Source organism: Argopecten irradians, chromosome 5 (genome assembly GCF_041381155.1).
Source record: "Argopecten irradians isolate NY chromosome 5, Ai_NY, whole genome shotgun sequence".
NCBI classification, from domain to species: domain Eukaryota; kingdom Metazoa; phylum Mollusca; class Bivalvia; order Pectinida; family Pectinidae; genus Argopecten; species Argopecten irradians.
In genome coordinates, this window is record NC_091138.1 from 22122926 (window position 1) to 22146205 (window position 23280).

A 23280-nucleotide genomic window follows, 5' to 3' on the forward strand; every position below is an offset into this window, starting at 1 on the left:
CTACCTAAGCATCCGGAATATAAAAATATATATTTAATTGAGATAACGAATAATAAGATAAGTGTAGCGTTAACGGTAGAAAATAAATCAAAATAAGTAAAATAAACTGATAGGAAAATATTCGAGATAAACACAGATATCTATATACCAGCTATCAGAATATTGTTGAGAGAAAACTTCTATACCATCCGATGAATCGGTAGTCTTTGGACACTAATGAATGATATAAAACTATATATCAGTGCATAACTTCAAAGCTAGTGTATTTATTGAATTAACTGTAAATCAGTTTATACTTTCACTAATCCATACAAAAATCCTCGCGGTGTCTATCTAAAATATTTGCGTCATTGTGGACAGGTTTGATAAATAATAGTAAACTAACACAGGGATCTGAGAATTCACCATTGCCCATAGACCATTTTTACATAGCACTATACATCACATTGATTTTTTTTTATCTAGACACATAAAATGTCTAAATATGGTGTATGTGCTCTCTGGTTGGTCTCAGATCCTTGTGTTTCCCATGCGCTAGATCTATGGCGTATTAGCGTATTCTGGACCCGATGAACTTGCATACTAGGCCTATGGTGATTATCTAGGACGCTTAAGACGGTTACCCAGTCCAATAGTGAAGAAAAATTGCTTGAAGAATTATATACAGATGATCATCCTCGATATTCCAGGGGTTCCGATCACTTTCGATCTCTAGATCGGAACCCCTTGAATATCGATCGATCTTTAGATCTAGAGATCGAAAGTGATTGGAACCCCTGGAATATCGAGGATGACAGATAACAAGACTTTAAATAATACCGGGTCGAGATCTAGAGGGAACGGGGATGCAAGATTTGTTTTTTTAGTCTAGTTTAATTGACGTCCTTTTAAGAGCCAGCGTTCGGAGTACCCGGAGGAAAACCACGGTTCAACAGAGGTACCTGGCAACTAACCCACAATTGGAACTCGCAACCAAAACACTACCAACTTAGACCTTCATCCACATCTTAGTTGCGAGTAAAAAATTATAATAGAATCTATATATCATCATAAATATTTCCTTAGGTCTTAGTTTTTTGCTCTGACTACTCCGGGTTTTGTCATCTCGCCACACCTGGCACATCCTGAAATTAAACAGTTGTCGGTATTTTGACATCCAGTGGCTGGAGTCAGGCTAACACTTGTTGTCTTCGACGCTGTATCGATTTATCCTGTGTAGGCCACCGCTTTGACGTGTGATCTATGCCCTGCCAGTAATCTCCAGACTTCATGTTTATTGTTTAATATGGCAATATACAATAGAATAATGTGCTATAATATGTATCATCGAGTTGGTCCTAGGGCAGTACAACCGTACACAAGTAAATGTTTGTCTTACAGGCCCGTCAATCGGTAAACCTACGCTGGTCGGGTTGAGTGAAAAGATCAATAATTGTTTGGAGAAAGATAAACCTCTTTCAATATGTGTTAAATTAAATGTCATTTCTCAGATTTCCATCTGTCATTGGGGTGGTTTGGAAGGCCGACAGCTGCAGGTCCGATGTCACATGTGGCCAATCCACGTCGTCTGCTTTCTCCCGCGCTTTTAATAGTCGTCTGCTCTTCTTTGTATACGGACTGCACGAGGTCACCTCTCGGTGTATTATGATTATTAGACACCTTGCTGATCTATCTAGTATAGCTGAGCACTGGTGATATGTGTTCGACCTAAATAGCACTGATTAATACCCATGTCGACAGAGTATAAGGCCATACATGGACCTACATCAGACGTCGTGACGGATACTTTGAGGGGTGCCAGGAAGGGTCAAGTGTAGTACGCTCATGCCAGGAAGGGTCAAGTGTAGTACGCTCATGACGGATGGCTCAACTGGGCACAACCCTAGCTGTCGCGGATACTCTGACGGGGGGCTCGATGAGGACAGGAGCTGATGTAGGGTACCAGCGATAGACTAATGTAACCCTGACTTACACCCAGAGACAGAATAATGTGTCTCGGTTTTGGTTGACACTCATCAGCTAATAATGGCACCCTCGGAAACCAGTGTCTAAAATCCGCTACGCTCTGACCGCAATTTAATATGGACTGGTTACGTGGGTAACTGACGATGAATTAATGGATGAATTAATATTATTCCTAGACCTCATATACTATGGGTGACAAACTGACATCGACCTTACATTGCGCCCCTGTTCTATGGCGGGTGTCAAGGAGGTTCTGGTTAAACTCTTTACGGCTACAATAATGGGTATAATTTAAAAGTGTTACTTTCAAAAGATCAATGCATTAAAAGTTTATAAAGCAATGAAATAGGTATAATGTTAATGACGTCCACATTCTCTTTAACAGTCATCCGCAGAGTATGTGTCCATCCGAAACGCACATTATCCCACCGCACATCATTTTACAAACGGTCACCAAGCACTTTATCCATCCAAAGCGTATTTTACCGATCAACCTTCGTTTTACACGTATTATCAGCGTGCATCTCTTTTAAGCCAGAGATGGCTATTACCACAGTGATAGGAACCCCTGGGGTATCGAGGATGGACCCTCGATTCCTTATACCCGTTATTGTAGCCGTGACAACATAGTTGCACCAGACCCTCCTTGGTACCCATTATTGTAGCCGTCATGGCAGGTACACCAGGCCCTCCCTGACACCCGCTATTGTAGCCGTCATGACATAGTTACACCAGACAATCCCTGTCACCCGTTATTGTAGCCGTCACAGTTACACCAGACCCTCCCTGACTCTCGTTATTGTAGCCGTCACGACAGTTACACCAGACCCTCCCTGACACCCGTTATTGTAGCCGTCACGACATAATTACACCAGACCCTCCCTGACACCCGCTATTGTAGCCATCACGACATGGTTACACCAGACCCTCCTTGACACCCGTTATTGTAGCCGTCACAGTTACACCAGACCCTCCCTGACACCCGCTATTTTAGCCGTCACGATAGTTACATTAGACCCTCCCTGACACCTGATATTGTTGCCGTCAAGACATTGTTACAATAGACCCTCCCTGACACCTGATATTGTAGCCGTCACAAAAATTACACCAGACCCTCCCTGACACCCGGTATTGTAGCCGTCACGACAGTTACATCAGATCCTCCCTGACACCCTTTATTGTAGCCGTCAGGACAGTTACATCTGACTTTCCCTGACACCCGCTAATTTAGCCATCACGACATAGTTACACCAGACCCTCCCTAACACCAGCTATTGTTGCCGTCACGACATAGTTACACCAGACCCTCCCTGACATCCATGAATGAAGCTGTCACGACATAGTTACACCAGACCCTCCCTGACACCCGTTATTGTAGCCGTCACGACAGTTACACCAGACCATCCCTGACAACCGCTATTTAAGCCGTCACGACATAGTTACACCAGACCCTTCCTGACACCAGTTATTGTAGCCGTCACGACATAGTTACACCAGACCCTCCCTGTTACCCGCTATTGTAGCCGTCACGACACAGTTACACCAGACCCTCCCTGACACCCGCTATTGTAGCCGTAACGACACAGTTACACCAGACCATCCCTTACATCTGTTATTGTAGCTTTCACGACATAATTATACCAGACCCTCCCTGACACTCGTTATTGTAGCCATCACGACAGTAACACCAGACCCTCCCTATTACTCGTTATTGTAGCCGTCACGACAGTTACACCAGAAACTCCAGGACACCCGTTATTGTAGCCGTCACAAAAGTTACACCAGACCCTCCCTGTCACTCGTTATTGTAGCCGTCGCGACAGTTACACCAGACCCTCCCTGACACCCGTTATTGTAGCCGTCACGACAGTTACACCAGACCCTCCCTGACACCCGTTATTGTAGCCGTCACGACAGTTACATCAGACCCTCCCTGACACCCGTTATTGTAGCCGTCACGACATAATTACACCAGACCCTCCCTGACACCCGTTTTTGTAGCCTTTACAACATAGTTACAACAGACCATTCCTAACATCTGTTATTGTAGCCGTCACGACATAGTTACACCAGACCCTTCCTGACACTCGTTATTGTAGCCGTGACGACAGTTACACCTGAGACACTCCCTGACACCCATTATTGTAGCCATGACAGTTACACAATACCCTCCCTGACACCCGCTATTTTAGCCGTCAGGACAGTTACACCTGACTTTCCCTGACACCCGCTAATTTAGCCATCACGACATAGTTACACCAGACCCTCCCTAACACCAGTTATTGTTGCCGTCACGACATAGTTACACCAGACCCTCCCTGACATCCATGATTGAAGCTGTCACGACATAGTTACACCAGACCCTCCCTGACACCTGTTATTGTAGCCGTCACGACAGTTACACCAGACCATTCCTGACAACCGCTATTTAAGCCGTCACGACATAGTTACACCAGACCATCCCTTACATCTGTTATTGTAGCTGTCACGACATAGTAACACCAGACCCTCCCTGACACCCGCTATTGTAGCCGTCACGACACAGTTACCGCAGACCCTCCCTGACATCCGCTATTGTAGCCGTAACGACACAGTTACACCAGACCATCCCTTACATCTGTTATTGTAGATTTTTCACGACATAATTATACCAGACCCTCCCTGACACTCGTTATTGTAGCCATCACGACAGTAACACCAGACCCTCCCTGTCACTCGTTATTGTAGCCGTCACGACAGTTACACCAGACCCTCCCTGACACCCGTTATTGTAGCCGTCACGACAGTTACACCAGACCCTCCCTGTCACTCGTTATTGTAGCCGTCGCGACAGTTACACCAGACCCTCCCTGACACCCGTTATTGTAGCCGTCACGACAGTTACACCAGACCCTCCCTGACACCCGTTATTGTAGCCGTCACGACAGTTACACCAGACCCTCCCTGACACCCGTTATTGTAGCCGTCACAATAGTTACACCAGACCCTCCCTGACACCCGTTTCTGTAGCCTTTACAACATAGTTACAACAGACCATTCCTAACATCTGTTATTGTAGCCGTCACGACATAGTTACACCAGACCCTTCCTGACACTCGTTATTGTAGCCGTGACGACAGTTACACCTGACCATCCCTGACACCCGTTACTGTAGCCGTCAGGATATAGTTACACCAGACCCTCCCTGACACCCGTTATTGTAGCCGTCACAAAAGTTACATCAGACACTCCCTGACAGCTTTTATTGTAGCCATAACGACATTGCACCGGACACTCCCTGTCACCCATTATTGTAGTCGTCACAGTTGCACAAGACCCTCCCTGACACCCGCTATTGTAGCCGTAACACAGTTGCACAAGACCCTCCCTGACACCCGCTATTGTAGCCGTAACGACATAGTTACATCAGACCCTCCCTGACACCAGTTATTGTAGTCGTCACGACAGTTACATCAGACCCTCCCTGACACCCGTTATTGTAGCTTTTACGACAGTTACACAAGACCCTGCCTGACACCCGTAATTGTAGCTGTCACGACAGTTATACCAGACCCTCCCTGACACCCGTTATTGTAGCCGTCACGACAGTTATACCAGACCCTCCCTGACACCCGTTATTGTAGCCGTCACGACATAGTTACACCAGGCCCTCCCTGACACCAGTTATTGTAGCCGCCAAGACACAGTTGCACCAGACCCTCCCTGACTCCCGTTATTGTAGCCTTCACGACAGTTATACCAGACCCTCCCGGACACTCGTTATTGTAGCTGTCACGACAGTTACACCAGGCCCTCCCTGACACCTGTTATTGTAGCCGTCAAGACACAGTTGCACCAGACCCTCCCTGACACCCGCTATTGTAACCGTCATGACAGTTACATCAGACCCTGTCTGACACCCGCTATTGTAGCTGTCAAGACAGTTATATCAGACCCTCCCTGACACCCGCTATTGTAGTCGTCACGACATAGTTACACCAGACCCTCCCTGACACCCGATATTGTAGTCGTCACGACATAGTTACACCAGACCCTGCCTGACACTCGCTATTGTAGCTGTCAAGACAGTTATATCAGACCCTCCCTGACACCCGATATTGTAGTCGTCAAGACACAGTTGCACCAGACCCTCCCTGACACTCGCTATTGTAGCCGTCAAGACACAGTTGCACCAGACCCTCCCTGACACCCGTTATTGTAGCCGTCACGACAGTTACATCAGACCCTCCCTGACACCCGCTATTGTAGCTGTCAAGACAGTTATATCAGACCCTCCCTGACACCCGCTATTGTAGCCGTCAAGACACAGTTACACCAGACCCTCCCTGACACCCGTTATTGTAGCCGTCACGACAGTTACACCAGACCCTCCCTGACACTCGCTATTGTAGCTGTCAAGACAGTTATATCAGACCCTCCCTGACACCCGATATTGTAGTCGTCAAGACATAGTTGCACCAGACCCTCCCTGACACCCGATATTGTAGTCGTCAAGACACAGTTGCACCAGACCCTCCCTGACACTCGCTATTGTAGCCGTCAAGACACAGTTGCACCAGACCCTCCCTGACACCCGCTATTGTAACCGTCATGACAGTTACATCAGACCCTGTCTGACACCCGCTATTGTAGCTGTCAAGACAGTTATATCAGACCCTCCCTGACACCCGCTATTGTAGTCGTCACGACATAGTTACACCAGACCCTCCCTGACACCCGATATTGTAGTCGTCACGACACAGTTACACCAGACCCTCCCTGACACTCGCTATTGTAGCCGTCAAGACAGTTACATCAGACCCTCCCTGACACCCGATATTGTAGCCGTCAAGACACAGTTGCACCAGACCCTCCCTGACACTCGCTATTGTAGCCGTCACGACAGTTACACCAGACCCTCCCTGACACCCGTTATTGTAGCCGTCACGACAGTTACACCAGACCCTCCCTGACACCCGCTATTATAGCTGTCAAGACAGTTATATCAGACCCTCCCTGACACCTGTTATTGTAGCCGTCAAGACACAGTTACATCAGACCCTCCCTGTCACTCGTAATTGTAGCCGTCGCGACAGTTACACCAGAACCTCCCTGACACCGTTATTGTAGCCGTCACGACAGTTTCACCAACCCTCCCTGACACCCGTTATTGTAGCCGTCACGACAGTTACATCAGACCCTCCCTGACACCCGTTATTGTAGCCGTCACGACAGTTACATCAGATCCTCCCTGACACCCTTTATTGTAGCCATCACAAAAGTTACACCAGACCCTCCCTGTCACTCGTTATTGTAGCCGTTACGACAGTTACACCAGACCCTCCCTGACACCCGTTATTGTAGCCGTCACGACAGTTACACCAGACCCTCCCTGACACCCGTTATTGTAGCCGTCACAAAAGTTACACCAGACCCTCCCTGACACCCGTTATTGTAGCCGTCACGACAGTTACACCAGACCCTCCCTGACACCCGTTATTGTAGCCGTTACGACAGTTACACCAGACCCTCCCTGACACCCGTTATTGTAGCCGTCACAAAAGTTACACCAGACCCTCCCTGACACCCGTTATTGTAGCCGTCACGACAGTTACACCAGACCCTCCCTGACACCCGTTATTGTAGCCGTCACGACAGTTACACCAGACCCTCCCTGACACCCGTTATTGTAGCCGTCAGGATATAGTTACACCAGACCCTCCCTGACACCCGTTATTGTAGCCGTCACAAAAGTTACACACCAGACCCTCCCTGACACCCGCTATTGTAGCCGTCAAGACATAGTTACACCAGACCCTCCCTGACACTCGTTATTGTAGCCGTCACGACAGTTACACCAGACCCTCCCTGACACCCGTTATTGTAGCCGTCACAAAAGTTACACCAGACCCTCCCTGACACCCGTTATTGTAGCCGTCACGACAGTTACACCAGACCCTCCCTGTGACACCCGTTATTGTAGCCGTTACGACAGTTACACCAGACCCTCCCTGACACCCGTTATTGTAGCCGTCACGACAGTTACACCAGACCCTCCCTGACACCCGTTATTGTAGCCGTCACAAAAGTTACACCAGACCCTCCCTGACACCCGCTATTGTAGCCGTCATGACACAGTTACACCAGACCCTCCCTGACACCCGTTATTGTAGCCGTCATGACACAGTTACACCAGACCCTCCCTGACACCCTTTATTGTAGCCGTCACGACATAGTTACACCACACCCTCCCTGACAACCGTTATTGTAGCCGTCACAAAAGTTACACCAGACCCTCCCCTGACACCCGCTATTGTAGCCGTCATGACACAGTTACACCAGACCATCCCTTACATCTGTTATTGTAGCTGTCACGACATAGTAACACCAGACTCTCACGACATAGTAACACCAGACTGTCACGACATAGTAACACCAGACCCTCCCTGACACCCGCTATTGTAGCCGTCACGACACAGTTACACCAGACAATCCTTTACATCTGTTATCGTAGCTATCACGACAGTAACACCAGACTCTCTCCCTTACACCCGTTATTGTTGCCGTCACGACATAGTTTCACCAGACCCTTACTGGGAAGAGATAGTTATAGCCGCCTAAAGAGGGAAGGGAATCTCTTCAAATAATAGATAAGGAAGCCATCTTGACGAGGGGCAAACTATCCTCGATACTCCAGGGGTTAATTTTACTGCCTTTAGATAGCCCTACTGAACCCCTGGTGTATCGAGGATGGGCCACACAGATTCTCGCAAGAGTAGCGATATGGTGTCATTTCGGCCCATTAGGATGATGTAGCATAATAATGTAAAAGTATATATAAATATTCAGCAGAACTTCAATTTTCATAATTTCAAGAAAGTCCGTACACTTTTACATCTCTAGTCATAGGAACGTCACTTATCAAATTCTCACCGGTTGTGTAACAATATAATTACATTGCATATGTCAAGGACGTCTCACTTATAAATCCTTGGATATGTAAATGTTAGGAAAGTTAAAATAAGTTATATGTGCACCAACATCATGGTAATACGCAGTAACATCCATAAATATAACTTTATTAGTGTTCCAATTTTATTTAGATATTATGTGCAGGTATTTTTTATTCAATAAATCGAGTTTCTGTAACTTAAGATTTTTACATACAGAGCGTCCAAGAGCAAGTTTAATACCATTATTGCTGGATGTCATTGAAGTTCCTATCTAGGTGTATTTGCTAGTATGGAATTGTCAAGATTCTTTGATCCAGCCAATAATTGGCGCATCAACATATCTTAAAGATCTTAGGAATTCATTAACTTAAAAATCCCATTAAAAACATTACAGAAACTATCAGTAACATGTATTAAAAATGTTCATTAATGTAAATGTTAACATAATTCTTTACATGCATTTCAATTTTACATCCTATTCAGGTGCCGATTTCTCGAAACAAACTGAAGTCCAAAACTGACTTAAAGTCTAAAGTTAACGTTTTGTTTCGAGATATCGGAGCCTGGATGTTCCCGTCTCTGAACACCTTTGTATTTAGTTGCGTCTTTGCCTTAATTAAGCTATTCTTGATTTCTTTATTTTGGTTCTATGGATTCTATCTATTTATACTATCCACTAATGTATATGTTACATATTGTATGCATTTCTTTAGATTGTCTTTGTACAAAATTATTTCACAGCCCTCGCTTTTCATTTTAGTTATATGTTGGTTGGAATTTATTTAGACTTAGTGTGTTTTTGGTCTAGGCCTATAGTCTCACTACGTGTCTATCACTTCCTCAGATATGTTGTCCCAATTATTAATCACTCCAATGTTGTTAAATCTGCTTTGGGGTTTCTTAATATTGAGTCTGTGTCCTCTGGTTCTTTTGTATGTCTCAAAGAAATCATCTTCTTTTTCGGGGTTGTCAGTTCCCCTGACTGTGACGAGGAACGTTAGATACATATACTTGACCTTTTTGTCTATATTGTTTACAGAGATGTGATGCCAATTTGTCTTCTCTACATCACTATTACTCCCAAATCAACTAATTAAGTAATGAGTATTGCTCGTACTACTTTCGAGTGGTTAATTATTTAGTTTCAACCTTGTAATCATATATGTTTCTGATTTAAGGAGAGTAAATTATAAATGATAAATGTGATCTCTTTAGGTTGTCGTGATGGTGTGCTTTGCATTCTACAATTATTGCAAATAGAGATTTACTATGAGTTAAAAATATGAAAAATAATTAATTGCATCCCGAAAAAAATCCGTGGCACTATATCCTAAATGGAATGAAGTACTGATTACGCATGCACCAAATGCAAAACAAATTATTTTATATTAATTTTTTGTGTTAACTAGACATATATATACACGATTAATAAACACCAATTATTGTTCAAATGATGAATACCATTATACTCTGTCGGCGGTGGAGCATCTTTAAATTATGACAACAAAACCTACAATATTCCTATGCGATACTCACCTGACCTGATATTTATTTCTGTCACGTTCTCAACACGGAAATCTCATATCATTTGTTTACAAACATCGGTTACACGTGCTTCCTCTTCCTTTTATTGACAAATGTGTATTCAAGCTGCATAAGCTATTTCTATACATGTGTGTCCCTGAACAAAATGAAAGAAATATCCGTGGAAAGCAATGAGATTACAGACAAAATTCGTCGACTACATCTTTTTTAGTTTCTTAATTGATTGTCAATTATTGTTCTATATTTAGAACTGATTCTCTGCATATTTATAAATAAACTTGTGTCCAATATGGATATTGTTTTCTAATTATACTTCAGACTTGGTTTTCTAGAATGTATATTGATCAGAAACCTTGTGTTCAACATTTATAATTAACGAATTTCATAAGCCATTACTGTTGCAGGATGTTTATTTTATTTATTTGTATGGTTTAAACAGTGTAACTAATTGGATAATATCTATTTAGGTATTCATTCAGTATAGATATGTGCTCATAAGAATCAAAGCATATCACTTATCACTATTGACCAATCAGAATTCGTTATTGTAAAGAACGGGACAAATTGTTTCAACAAACCAAAATGGAGGGAGAATTAGACTAGGTTGGGCCTTACAAAAATACTTTAATGACACGAAACGAATAATTCTTTGCCCTAAAATATTTTCATAAGGTAGGAAAATATATTCTTATTGTATTGATTTATAATTCAAGCATAAAAATGACAAGATTTTGTTGTAAAAAATGCGAGAGGAGAAGTAAGATTGACCTCATTGTCTAAATTCTCCCAACCATCCACGGGCGTCCGTAGTTCATCGGTAGCCATATTTTCAATGGCGGACGGCTAGTCGAACCGAGGAGACCTAGAGGCTTGTGATTTTACATTTTTCTTGGCGTTTAGCGCCCAAGACAAAACAAATTGTGCATGTCGTACTTAAAGAGATACTTTTAACTGTCGGATTGAAATATTTTAAAGGAAATCAGACGGTGAGTTTGCCGATATTTGATGTTCGTTTGCACGGTTAAAATTTTGAAATCATTGTTGACAGTCCAATATGACGATGCAAAACATTTCTTGTGATTTGTCAAATTTAAAATAAATATCTTGATAATTTTTTGTGATATGTTTAACTTGAAGGCATTAGCGATGCTATACCAAGACTATTGGTTGTAAAAACATCTTCAATATGTTAAAATTCGAGTGTAAATGATCGTCAACACGGAGTTGCCGCCATTATTATCATGGCTGCTGTTTCGATGTACCCTTTAGTCGCCATTTTACGTTTTATTCTCAGTTTGGGAAAGCCGTGCAAAGCGGATTGTGTAAATCTTGTAATTTAGAAACATGTCGTTTTGGTTTTAGATGTGGTTTCTTCATAACTTGTCTATTAACGTTGATAACGGGTTTCACGGGATACCAAGATCGGTCGATTTGTTTTACAAGAAATATTTCGATTTTTGTAAAGAATCACAGATTTTATGACGAAAATTGTCGTCATACCAACATCATAATCAGTATTGACACTCTCAGTCAGATTTAGATTGGATTCAAAATGTTCATTCGACATATTTTAGGTAAAAAAACTATTTTAATCGTGTATGTATAAATAACTATAAAAATTATACTGCGATGTTTTCTCATTTTCACACCTTATTATTTTTTTCATAAATTGCCCTTTCGACAAAGTTAAGAATAAATATTGCGTGTACTATTTTAAATCATAAATAAATTTATTGTTACCAGTATCATATTTTGACGTCTCATAATTATTTATCCATAGATTTGTTTTTTTTTCCCAATAATTAAATATTGAGGAAAAAAAGAATTAAAAGAAAATAACAGCTGTTGTTTTCATTTTGAAAAAAAATCTGAAATAAGTTTAATGAAACAATGTTATATATATTTTGAATTTATAGCTTGACAGATGGTGCGTTTTATGTTATAAGTAGCCCACTACAAAAAATATGATTGGGTTATAAATTTGAAATGTGATTTTGTACATGAAAAATGCAACATTTTTTGTTTACAAATCAGAAAGCCGTGACGCCTAATGTAATTTTGATGTTTTTCCAAAGGTTTCAAGACTTAATTTGCGACAGATTATTTAGTATCATTAAGACCAATACTAGAATTTAAAGTTAATATGATCATATTAGTATTAAATTTTATTTTAATTTGGCTAACAGGATAAATGAAATAATTTGTTTTATATTTCAGATTAATGAACGCATGATGAAGTTTTTAAGGGTATTTAAGATGCGTCCGAAGCGAATGGTTGTGATTAATATTGGAGCCAAGTAAAATATAACCATTCATGGCTTTTGGAGGATAATTGTTTCCAATTTTGGTTATACTTTTAAAATGTAGACTGTACAGAAAATATGTGATTGTAGACTGTACAGAAAATATGTGATTGTAACAATTTTAACTCCTTATCAATACCCATTTTTGGAATAGAAATGGTGAAAGAGGGAGAACGGGAAGGTCTTGCTAATCCAACATATTTGAAATGGATTTTAGAGGCAATAGGAAAAGTAAAATGTCAAAAACAGCGACCTAGTTTTGATAGAATCTGCCATGCAATTCAACAGTATCACAAAGTTACTAAAGAGTCCATCGAAGAACAACTTAATCTTGCAATCAAGGATGGCACTGTATTGCAAGTATACAATAAAGGCTTGGTTTCGTACAAAGATGCAGATGCAAATGCCCATCTTAAGCCAAAAGTTTTACATGTGGATAAATCAACAGATTTGTGCAAGATCATTGTCCGATCAATTAGGGCATTGGGGGAGATGGAAGGCTCCTCCTTGTCAAAGATTGAAAAACACATTCAAAACAGTTACAATGTAGAACTACATGATGGGATCGACTTGATGTATCAGCTGAAGGATTCGTTAAAGAAAGGAGAATCTTCAGGATTGCTGGTTAAAGATGGACGCATTGTCAAACTTGGAGAGAAAAGTCACGAATCAGACTCGGCAGGAAGCAGTAGTCATTCTGGGTCTTTTGATGAAGATTCCGGGAGTGATCAATCATTTTCCTTTGAGCAGAATTTGGTAATTATCTGGAAAAAATTCGCCCAAATATCAAATTACCCATATTTACCCTATTATGGTATTGGTATTAAAAAAATTATTAAACAATTGACATATTGTTATAATCTGACTTGCATTTTGCACGTAAAAGCTAAGAACCAATTATTTATGTACTTTCTCATGCAACTTTAGTGAAAGTTTTATCAAGTCTTAAGCAATAATTAGGTTGAATTTTAAAAATATAGTTATTCTAAAACAATAACTAATGCTGTATGGGAATGTTCAATTATTTAGAAATTAAAAAAAGACAAGCTTATCAAGTTTGCACTAGTTCTCCTCTTAAGTCAGTAACTATTGTCATATATGATTGATAGTTATAGAGCTACGTGAGTGAAAAACTAATAATCACTGAAGTAAGTAAATATGTCCGTTTTGAGATAAAAAAAGATATGAGTAAAGTAGGATTTATTGTTGATAAGTTCCACCTTCCAATGATTTTGATGTAACATTTTGATGCCAACTTTCAATTTGTGACATTACAATCACCAGAAGGCATGTCTGACTGGTGGTAAATCATACCTTACCCATGTTGTTAATGTATCTCAAAACTCCCATATAGGGTTAGTAAATAAAGTAGTATACTCTAAATATATGATAAATGACAAGCTTTTTTTTAGCTAAACAATCTGCTAGCAGCTATAGGGAGACAGGTGAACCAGTGATCATATAGAGAAATAGCACCTTGTGTGTATTTATCCAGCCTAATGAGACATCTAATAGGGCTCACACAGCACCCAACAGTTATAGCAGCAACTGGCCTGTCTGGCTGCTACCATAACAAAATCAATATACTGTTGTATAACAGCATTCCTACAGATTAATTGATTAGCTCTTCTGTAGCCAATAGCTAAAGGTAGCAGCTCAGATCAAAACGATGACAGGATTGAGACACTTGAGGAAAGATATAGCTACACTAGTAATTGTTGTCACAAGGATGGGGGATCGAGAGGGGGAGATTTTAAATTGTAATTTATGTACATGTAATATATAGATTTGTCCATTCTTCCTTATATTAGTATCAGGGCTCTTATATGATATTTCAATTCTTGTCCAATACCATATCATAGGCATGACTGGTTGGGGCTATGTGTAACTTAAAGTTTACAGTGACCTATATATAAATGTAACCTGTCCAGCTATCAAGATCTCTCTTATTTAAATAATCAAATACATATAAAAGTAATTAAACTGTATTGTATTCTTTAAAACTTTGGTATTGGTTCTAATTACTTCACCTAAGACTTAATAATGAAGTGATGTATCATAATGATATACTAAGTCTGGAAGTAGGTCTTAAAGGTCAATGCGACCTATATATATATTCTGTTTGACCTTTGACCTACATCCAATAATTGCTTGTTTTGACTCCATTTCACATCATCAGACAGATCATCATAGTGCTAATTCTGCTAATGTAAAACGTCAGACAATTATCTACCATGTTGGATTATCAATAGTAATTGTATGAACAAATCCTCCAAATCATATGCATTACTGTATACTGACTACTAGTTTAGCAGTTAGGGTCCAAAAACCAAGAGCTTATACTCACATTTCAACTTATGACTACGTGTATATATTTGGTTGTTCTCAAGACCCTCGGTAGATTTGCCAAGAAATATGTTATTGAAGAAAAATAGTCTTCTTATTATATACCTGGTATTAAGGATAAATAAACTGTTGTCAGATAGGAAAAATATACCGTAATTATCGGGTTATCCTTGGTATTTAACTAAACTTGCCAAAAATGAATTTTTGCCTTTTTCAGCTATGATATTATTACAACAGCGTTTTGCCTGGTCCAATTTGAAAATATCAGTTAACATCAGAAAATTTGTTATTTTGTTTACAGAAATGTGCCAAACCTATTCCAATCTGCTGTTTCTGCTTGGGGGATGAGAACAAGAACCGTAATGGTGAATATGAGGATCTGATATCCTGTGCTGATTGTGGCAACAGTGGTGAGTAGTGGCACAGCTAGCACAGAAAACAAGTGTAGTTACATTGTGGTAGACATTAATAATTTGTATTTCAAATTAAAAAGCAGACATTGAGACACCTAACTGACATTTGATATACAAAAAAAAATCATTAGAAATATTAATGCAGTGCAGTGTATTAATTCTTTTTCTATGGTTGTGTTTTAGGCCTTAACCCATGGGTTTTGTTGTAATTATTTAAACCGTTGGTTTTAGGTCACCCATCTTGCCTGAAGTTTTCTGCTGAGTTAACGGAGGTGGTGAAGGCATTAAGATGGCAGTGTATTGACTGTAAAAAATGTTCTTTTTGTCAAAAATCTGGAAGGGAGGTATGTATGACTAGAAGTCACTGACTCGCTATATAGCTTTTGATTTAGGAAGACCAGTCTGAGGTGAAATTTTTGGAAACTATAAGTTAAAAGTTTTGTAAATATATAAATACATGTATGGTAATTTCAGTCGATAATTTATAATTTCTTATAAAATGAAAAGACAATATTTAGCTATACTCTTATAAAATGAGAAGACAAGTATCTTTGCAATTGTAAATTAAATAGAGCTGTCATATTTTATAAAATCTCAGTAAAGTATATGAATTCTAAATTGGTGCATAAGTTGAATGACTTATATCTTTTGCAGGATAACATGCTTTTCTGTGATTGCTGTGATCGTGGTTTCCATATGGGATGTTGTGACCCACCATTAAATAAAGCCCCAAAAGGTATGGTATATTGCTAGCTGATCTTTAGATATGGAATCTACATATAGCTAGTATCACACAGTGTGAAGTAAGGAATAGAAAAAGATGCTTGTAATATGTGTATATTAAAATCAATTGTGTACAAATGATTCTTTGGTACACAATCTTGCAATCTTGATAATCGATGAACTGTTTTGGTTTGTAGTACTGTCACCTGAATGTGTAACTGATTACAGTAGCAGTAAGAATGTGCTTATGGAAATATTTTGAACTTAAATTGCACAGATCTGGTTCTGTACAAATAACCAGAACTGCAGTACAGTAGAATGATAATAAACAACTTGTGCTACATACAGACAGTATTTACATACAGACGGTATGTTAAGGCAATTTATGATTAGTAGTTGTACATTAATGTTTTCACAGACTGGTGAAACAAAGTCAGGTTGTATTGAAAAGAAAAAAAATCTGTTAAAATATAAATGATTGGCTGAATTAATTTGAATATGAACTATCTATATGACTCTAATGTAATGGTGTATGAAATCACTGAAAAAATACTACCCTTCAAAAGCTGGGAGAATGACTTGCACTCATGATAATATTTTTCCTTTAATTTGACAGGAAAATGGAAGTGTAATATTTGTGATCCCAATAGAGGCAGCAAAAAGGGGAAAAGATATTTGGAATTGGCAGCTAAAATGAAGAAAAAGTTCAGTACAGCAACAAAGAGTGTACGGACACCAAAGGAGAAACCCCCAGTCGCAAAGTAAGATCATTAGACTGAAAAAATGTTGAAATTTTAACAAATAGTCAGTCCAAAACTTAATATTAAGACATTAACATTTCCTTAATTTGAACCATGTCAAAAGTGTGTAGAGATTAATTAAATATATACTATATATGCAAAATTTATTGCTATATTGTAGAAACACACATTTTGATCATGTTTCAGGTATTTCTTTTTTGGCAATCATGAGTTTTGAAAACTCGAGAAGTGATATTGTATGTGTCATTTATGATATTCAATAGTTAGATACCTACAGATTTATATAGAGGTCCCAGATTATGTGTAGAACATGAGGAGAGTTTCCTGTTTTGTAGATGTGCTACACCAGGCTGTGATGGAGCTGGTAATGTTAATGGCAAGTCAGCAGTTCATCGCACGTGAGTAATAGAGTACTGACTCGGTTTAATTGTTCAATCCAGTTTGGAATTGTGTTGAAGAGAATTTACTGTTAACTTTTGGTTTATTTGAATTTGTAATTAGATTCTTTGATATATTTGAGATTAACAGTTAAATATTGGCAAAGGCCTAGTCAGCATTTCATTTTACAGGAAAAAATGCCAGCAACTAAAAATCTATGATTGTCATATTCAATGCAAGTCACTTACAAACTGCGGATAATATTCACATATAGATCACCTAAATGCATCTGTATTGGTTACAGCTATTTACATGTATTTGCAGAACTCTGTTGCCTTTAAGTCTTGAAATTAAAGATTCTAAAATGTATACATTCGTTTGAATGATGGCTATTCCTATCTTAACCTTGTAAATTTGCAGCATTTGATAAAAGGTCCACATCTTGTGTATATTAGATCTTGTTCTTAGAGCATTTTCACTACCTAATATGTATAGAAGATGTTGAATATGAAAAAGTATAATCAATATTTGGTTTCCAGGCAAATATTTTGTCCGCTATTGACACCACAACAAAGAAGAATCTTCCGCATACAGAAAAAATTTGGGGTCAAAAATGGCATTCATGGGAGTCAGTCTGGTTCAGACTCTGAGGAGGGGTCGTCATCTGGTAAAGTAGCATCTACTAAACACACAAAGGACACCACTTCTCCCGGCGGTGATCACTCAGAGAGCGATGAGGGGACCTTTGAGCCGTTTTTTGCCTTGACCAAACCCAAGGGCTTAGTAGATGGCTTATCACGGTTTTTCACGCCATCAAACAAAAGAACTTCTAGGGTGTCTTTGAATTCTGGTGATTTTACAGCGCTGTCCAATAAAGCCTGTTCTGTAAACAATGGTATAAAGCAAAGCAACTCGCAGCAGGCTGCCAGTAGGATACTTAAACGCTCTCGATTGTTACAGGCGGCCAAAAGGTACACAGGGCCTCCGGGCAGTGGGCAATTAAAGGGGCTGTTTGATGGACTGTCCCATTTGTTTACTGCTCAAGGGGAGAGGAAGAAACTGGTCCCAGACTATAATCCAGTAGTACGCGGCCGGCGACGAATGAAGATATCAGATTATTTTAGCAAATGTAGCCCTATTTATACTAATAACAATATCAGTGACATTCTAGAAAAGCCAGTTGTACAACCCCTTTCACCCTCTTCTATTGGGGAAGAGCATGACCAGTCAGCAACTTTAGTTGAACCGTCCAGTGACTTTCCTCTAGCTACATCTGAATTACCTTTGACCCGGGGGCGAGGCCGAGGTAGAGGTAGGGGTCGAGGTCGGGGAAGGGCCCGAGCAAGCAGTACAATGAATTCTGTTCGAGGGAGAGGGCAGAGTAGAGGTCAACCTTTTGTGAAAAAGGGAAGGCCCTTCGGCAGAGGGAGACCATTTAGTACAAGGGGCAGGGGATTTGGCCGTGTTGGGAGGCCTTATAGTAAGAGAGGACATTCTCCAAGTAAAGAGTCATTTGGCAGTGGCAGACCGTATAGTGTAGGTAGACCATTCGGTAGAGGCAGGTCCTCAGGTCGTGGTAGACCCTTCAGTGGAGGTAGGCCATTTAGCCGCGGGAGAGTAAAACTTGGAAGACCATTCAGCAGAAATCTTTCCCCTGGTCGAGGAATGAGTGCTGGCAGAGGAGTTAGTCGTGGAGTTGGTCGAGGTACAGGCCGAGGTCGTGGACGAGGACGAGGTGCAAACAAGGAACTTGTAAGCAATCTGTTTGTGCCCAAAGACCTATCATTAGTTTCATCACCAGTGTTTGAACGACCTGCTAGAGGAGCACATTCCAAACTCACATCTACGCCCATAATCCACTCTCCAGTGGTGCATACACCGAGGGGCCGGGGGCGTGGTAGAGGTGGCAGTCATGGAACCCCCACCCCTGTGGCCCCGTCATCAAGCAGTGAGGATGAGGATGATAGTGACGACAGTGATGATGATGATGCTGACGATGATGATGATGATGATGATGAGGAGGAGGACTCTGTCATTCTTTCCAGACACAGGGGTAAGACTCAAGTCACGTTTACACAGCTCTATAACTCCTGTCAAAAGGTAGTGACCCCGTGTAGCACCCGATCCCTTGCTCCTCACCATTGCTTGAGTTGCTGTGTCCCACACCCGGAGGGTCCGCTCCCACACCTGTACCTTCGCTAGCTAGGGCAGTAGTGCATGATGTGGTTGGTAGCCTTGGCCTTGTTTCCTGGTTGACTATGACCTTGACCTCTTCAGCATGAGAGGCATGACATGCTGCCCTGCCTACTTTTGCATCCATCAATTTTTTTTTTGTCTGCGTCAGTAAAAATATAAATCTGTAAAAAGAAATTGAAAGGATTTGGTGTCTTCCGATCAAAATGAAAATGAAAATTCAAAAATTACACTTTACGCAAAAATGGTTCAAAGGTGTCACTCATGCTTCTCTGAACAGATTGCAGATTTGTCGGGAAGAAGTATATAAGATTTTGTTGGCTGCCCTATATTGTTTACTTGGCAGTGTGTTTTGTGAAGATTTACTCTTTGTAGTTTGAATCTGTCAATTGTATTGTTACTTGCTTTGTGTTAGTAAAATGTAGCACTACTTAATGCTTTCACAACAACAGACTGTGCATGGGTTGTTCCTACAGTTTTCTGCTTATGTGTTCTATTGTTTCCTTTCAAATCTGCATTCTGTTCACAAATAAAGATTGTTGTTTTTGAAAAGGAAAACAAATCTTCCTGCGAAGTTTGCCTTTATTTAATTGCATGTGTTCTGTTCTCATTGTTTAATGTTCATTAATATTATTATATACACAGTACTGTACAGTCAAACTACTTTTGAACTTTATCAGTTATAATGTACACAGAATTCATCATGAATTCTGTTACATGTACCTTTACTAAATTACATTCCCAAAATCTGTTCCTGTATTGTGATTGTTGAAAATCTCTGCAAAAAGAGAAATTTATGTTATGAAGTTCAATCTTAAGTTAATTTTGGTAGTAATTTGTGATTAAACAAGGTCAGTGGGTTTGACTGTACAATAACTATACCAAATGGTTATGGGCTTCTAGAATAATGGTGGTAGTGTTGTTGGACTAAAGAATGGTGATGGTGGTATCTAAAACACTTTGTTCTCATGGTCAGTTAGACCATTGTCTTCTATTGTATTAAATTCAGGGTTTATTACTAGTATAGACTTACACTTAGATAAACACATTCTGAAACTTAGATATTTTCTAATTCTGTTAGATTTAGCGATTGCCAATAGAGATGTTGAGACTTGCCTGAACTGATGGTGACCAAAGTCTTTCTGCTTATCACACTGGTCCTTATTTCTTGGAATCCTTAATGATTATATTTCTGATTATGATATTAAATATTTTTTTTTAAATTATTTGTTTGAATAAGCATGGTCATTTTGAGGTGTCTAAATCTCAAACATGTAAGAGACTAGTTGCATACTATGCAGAAGCAATAAAGATATGTTCAAAGTTTCTTCCCAGCAAATATACAATATTGTATTTTCCTTAACCTTACATACCATTTTCCTAACTTGGTATATACATGCAAGTCTTTATTTTTCCCTGTCATATTTGCTGTCGAGGAGGAGAAATACTTTAAGATAAAATCAAGGACACTGGTTATTTTTGTTGATTTATTAGCCTGGAAATGGAAGGTGGTAATAAAGCAATTGATCAAAAATCTGGTCTTTAAATTCCAATAAAATGAAACTTGTAAATTATCATAAGCCAAGTTACATGACTTCAAGTTTTGATATATATCTTTTGATTAGGAGGTATCTTAAGAATACATGTGCCACCAAATTACAGTTTATGTTAAGTTTTACTTGAATAAATTCAGAATTAAAAATTGACTTCAATCAATATGTTCAAATATAGAATTAATAGTTAATTCAATATGATTTATATTTGTAAATATATCATTGTAATTTTCATATTTCACCTGGAGTACATACAATGTGTCAAAGTTTTTGATGAGCAAATAAAGATATTTTTTCATGTTAGTAAATTTAATTCATTTCAACTTTTAAAGTGTAAAAAAAAAATTGTCTTTGAAAGATAATGTATTTATGTTAGTATTTCGCAAGTGTATTTATGTTTGTATTTCGCATTTTTGATACAGATGACGAGAAAGTTGAACTTGACAACAATGGACTTCCACCACACGTCACTGATGATGATGTGGATCTCTTCAAACTGGCGCAGGAAAGGGCACAGGAAGCACTGAACCAGGTAGGTTTACACCCAAAATACATCTTCTATACCAAACCAAGGTGACAAACTGGGGCTCCAACTTCTAAAGTGATGTGACGATGTTCCACAAACTGCTGGTCTTGCTTTTGCAGCGTATTTGGTTTGTGTTGGCATACTCTTTTTGTTCACGTGGTTGTTTGTGCCTTGTGTGGCTGATTGTGGCCTTTGATTTTATGTGGGCGTTTGCAACAGTCTTTTTGTGTTTTTACTTGTGTCCTATTTTTCTTTATTTTTCTTTTGGTTTTTGTAGCTGATCATGGCCTATAAGTTGTGGTTGATTGTAGCTTTTCAATTTTTGTGTAGTTGATAGCAGCATATTCTTCTTATTTTGTTTATTTTTACATATTTTTTGTTATAGTTGATGTCACCTCATTAAATTTTTCTTTTAAACAAGTTCAGTTTCAACATAGATGCTTTTGACTGTTTATCGCCCATTCATATTATCTATACATCTATACAAGATTTAAGCCTTTACTAAAATTTATTTTACATTATTAAAACTAACTGACAAAATGGTCCACAGTAACCCTCACAAGATGTTGGTAAAAGTTGATGTCTGGTTAAAATTTGTAGTATATGATGGATCATGTATATAGATATGATAAGAAAGAAACCATTTGAAATACACATATTGAAATTGAAGTTTGTAAATTTTATTTCACAGATATCATAAATACTTTTGTGGTTTCACTTTAATATTTCTAATGCTTGACAAGTGCTTTACATAGCTAAATCTGCTGTTTCCTTCCATTTAGCTGGAATGTTTTGGTTTTTGCGTTGAAAAGATATAGATTAAAACTGAACAAAGTGATAAACTGGCTGCTGTTTTGACTTGGCTGACATTTTAAGGGAGATAACCTGCCTGTGCTTTTATATAACAAAGGTGTTGGATCATGAGAATGGGAATATATACACATATATGCATTACACAGTATATACTGTTTGGATAAATCACATTGCCTATTTATTCGTTAGTTCTAATGAAAGCTTAAGGCACATTTAATACTGAATCCCCTCAATATTTTTGAGATTTTTTGAAACGAAATACTGGAATTCATATTGCTGATTGTTGCAAGGTTTTATATTTCTATTCATCATCTGAATGTTCTGTGATTAAAGTTTATGGATATGTTGAAAGTAGTTAAATATGGATTAAGCATTTTGTCCTCACACTTTGCATGTCTATGCCATTAGTCATATACTGAAAGCATTATCATAATTTTTGAATTGATTTCTTAAAAAATGCAAGAAGCTAGAAATGTTTGTGGCAAAAAAAGTAAATATATAAAGAAAGGTTAGCTTTGTTATGATAATGCTTTTCTGTTAATCTATCATTACATTTAACCTCATTACTCCAGAGTTCACTGTCAGTATTATTGAAGATAGTATCAGATAGTGGTCTCCAAATCTCATTAATCTTTGTCCTTCCAAAAAGTCTAAACAATGGAGTTATTTTAAAACGAAATATACCTAAAATTAGTATATTAATGTACAGTGAAATAGTATTGAGATCATTTAGCTGTTGCATTTTTCAATAATTTCTTTTGTTGCTCAATTTGCTTTTTACATTTTTGGACTACTGGTAAAAAGAAGAAGAAAAAAAATGGGGAAAAAA

At 39.1% G+C, this 23280-nt stretch overlaps 1 protein-coding gene across 4 annotated transcripts in view; it reads left to right on the forward strand.

The window, feature by feature from the left end:
* The first annotated feature begins 11249 nt into the window (after positions 1 to 11249).
* LOC138323229 (histone acetyltransferase KAT6B-like) overlaps positions 11250 to 23280 on the forward strand; it is a 30074-nt gene continuing 18043 nt past the window's right edge. For 2 of the 4 annotated variants that reach the window (XM_069267655.1, XM_069267656.1), the window contains exons 1-9: positions 11250 to 11428; positions 12660 to 13501; positions 15393 to 15501; positions 15736 to 15848; positions 16159 to 16240; positions 16844 to 16988; positions 17324 to 17386; positions 17906 to 19419; positions 21535 to 21644. In XM_069267655.1, the coding sequence (XP_069123756.1) occupies positions 12902 to 13501; positions 15393 to 15501; positions 15736 to 15848; positions 16159 to 16240; positions 16844 to 16988; positions 17324 to 17386; positions 17906 to 19419; positions 21535 to 21644 (2736 nt within the window). In that variant the 5' untranslated portion in view covers positions 11250 to 11428; positions 12660 to 12901. The remainder of the gene's footprint in view (positions 11429 to 12659; positions 13502 to 15392; positions 15502 to 15735; positions 15849 to 16158; positions 16241 to 16843; positions 16989 to 17323; positions 17387 to 17905; positions 19420 to 21534; positions 21645 to 23280) is intronic. The other 2 variants (XM_069267658.1, XM_069267659.1) reach the window with 1 other exon arrangement.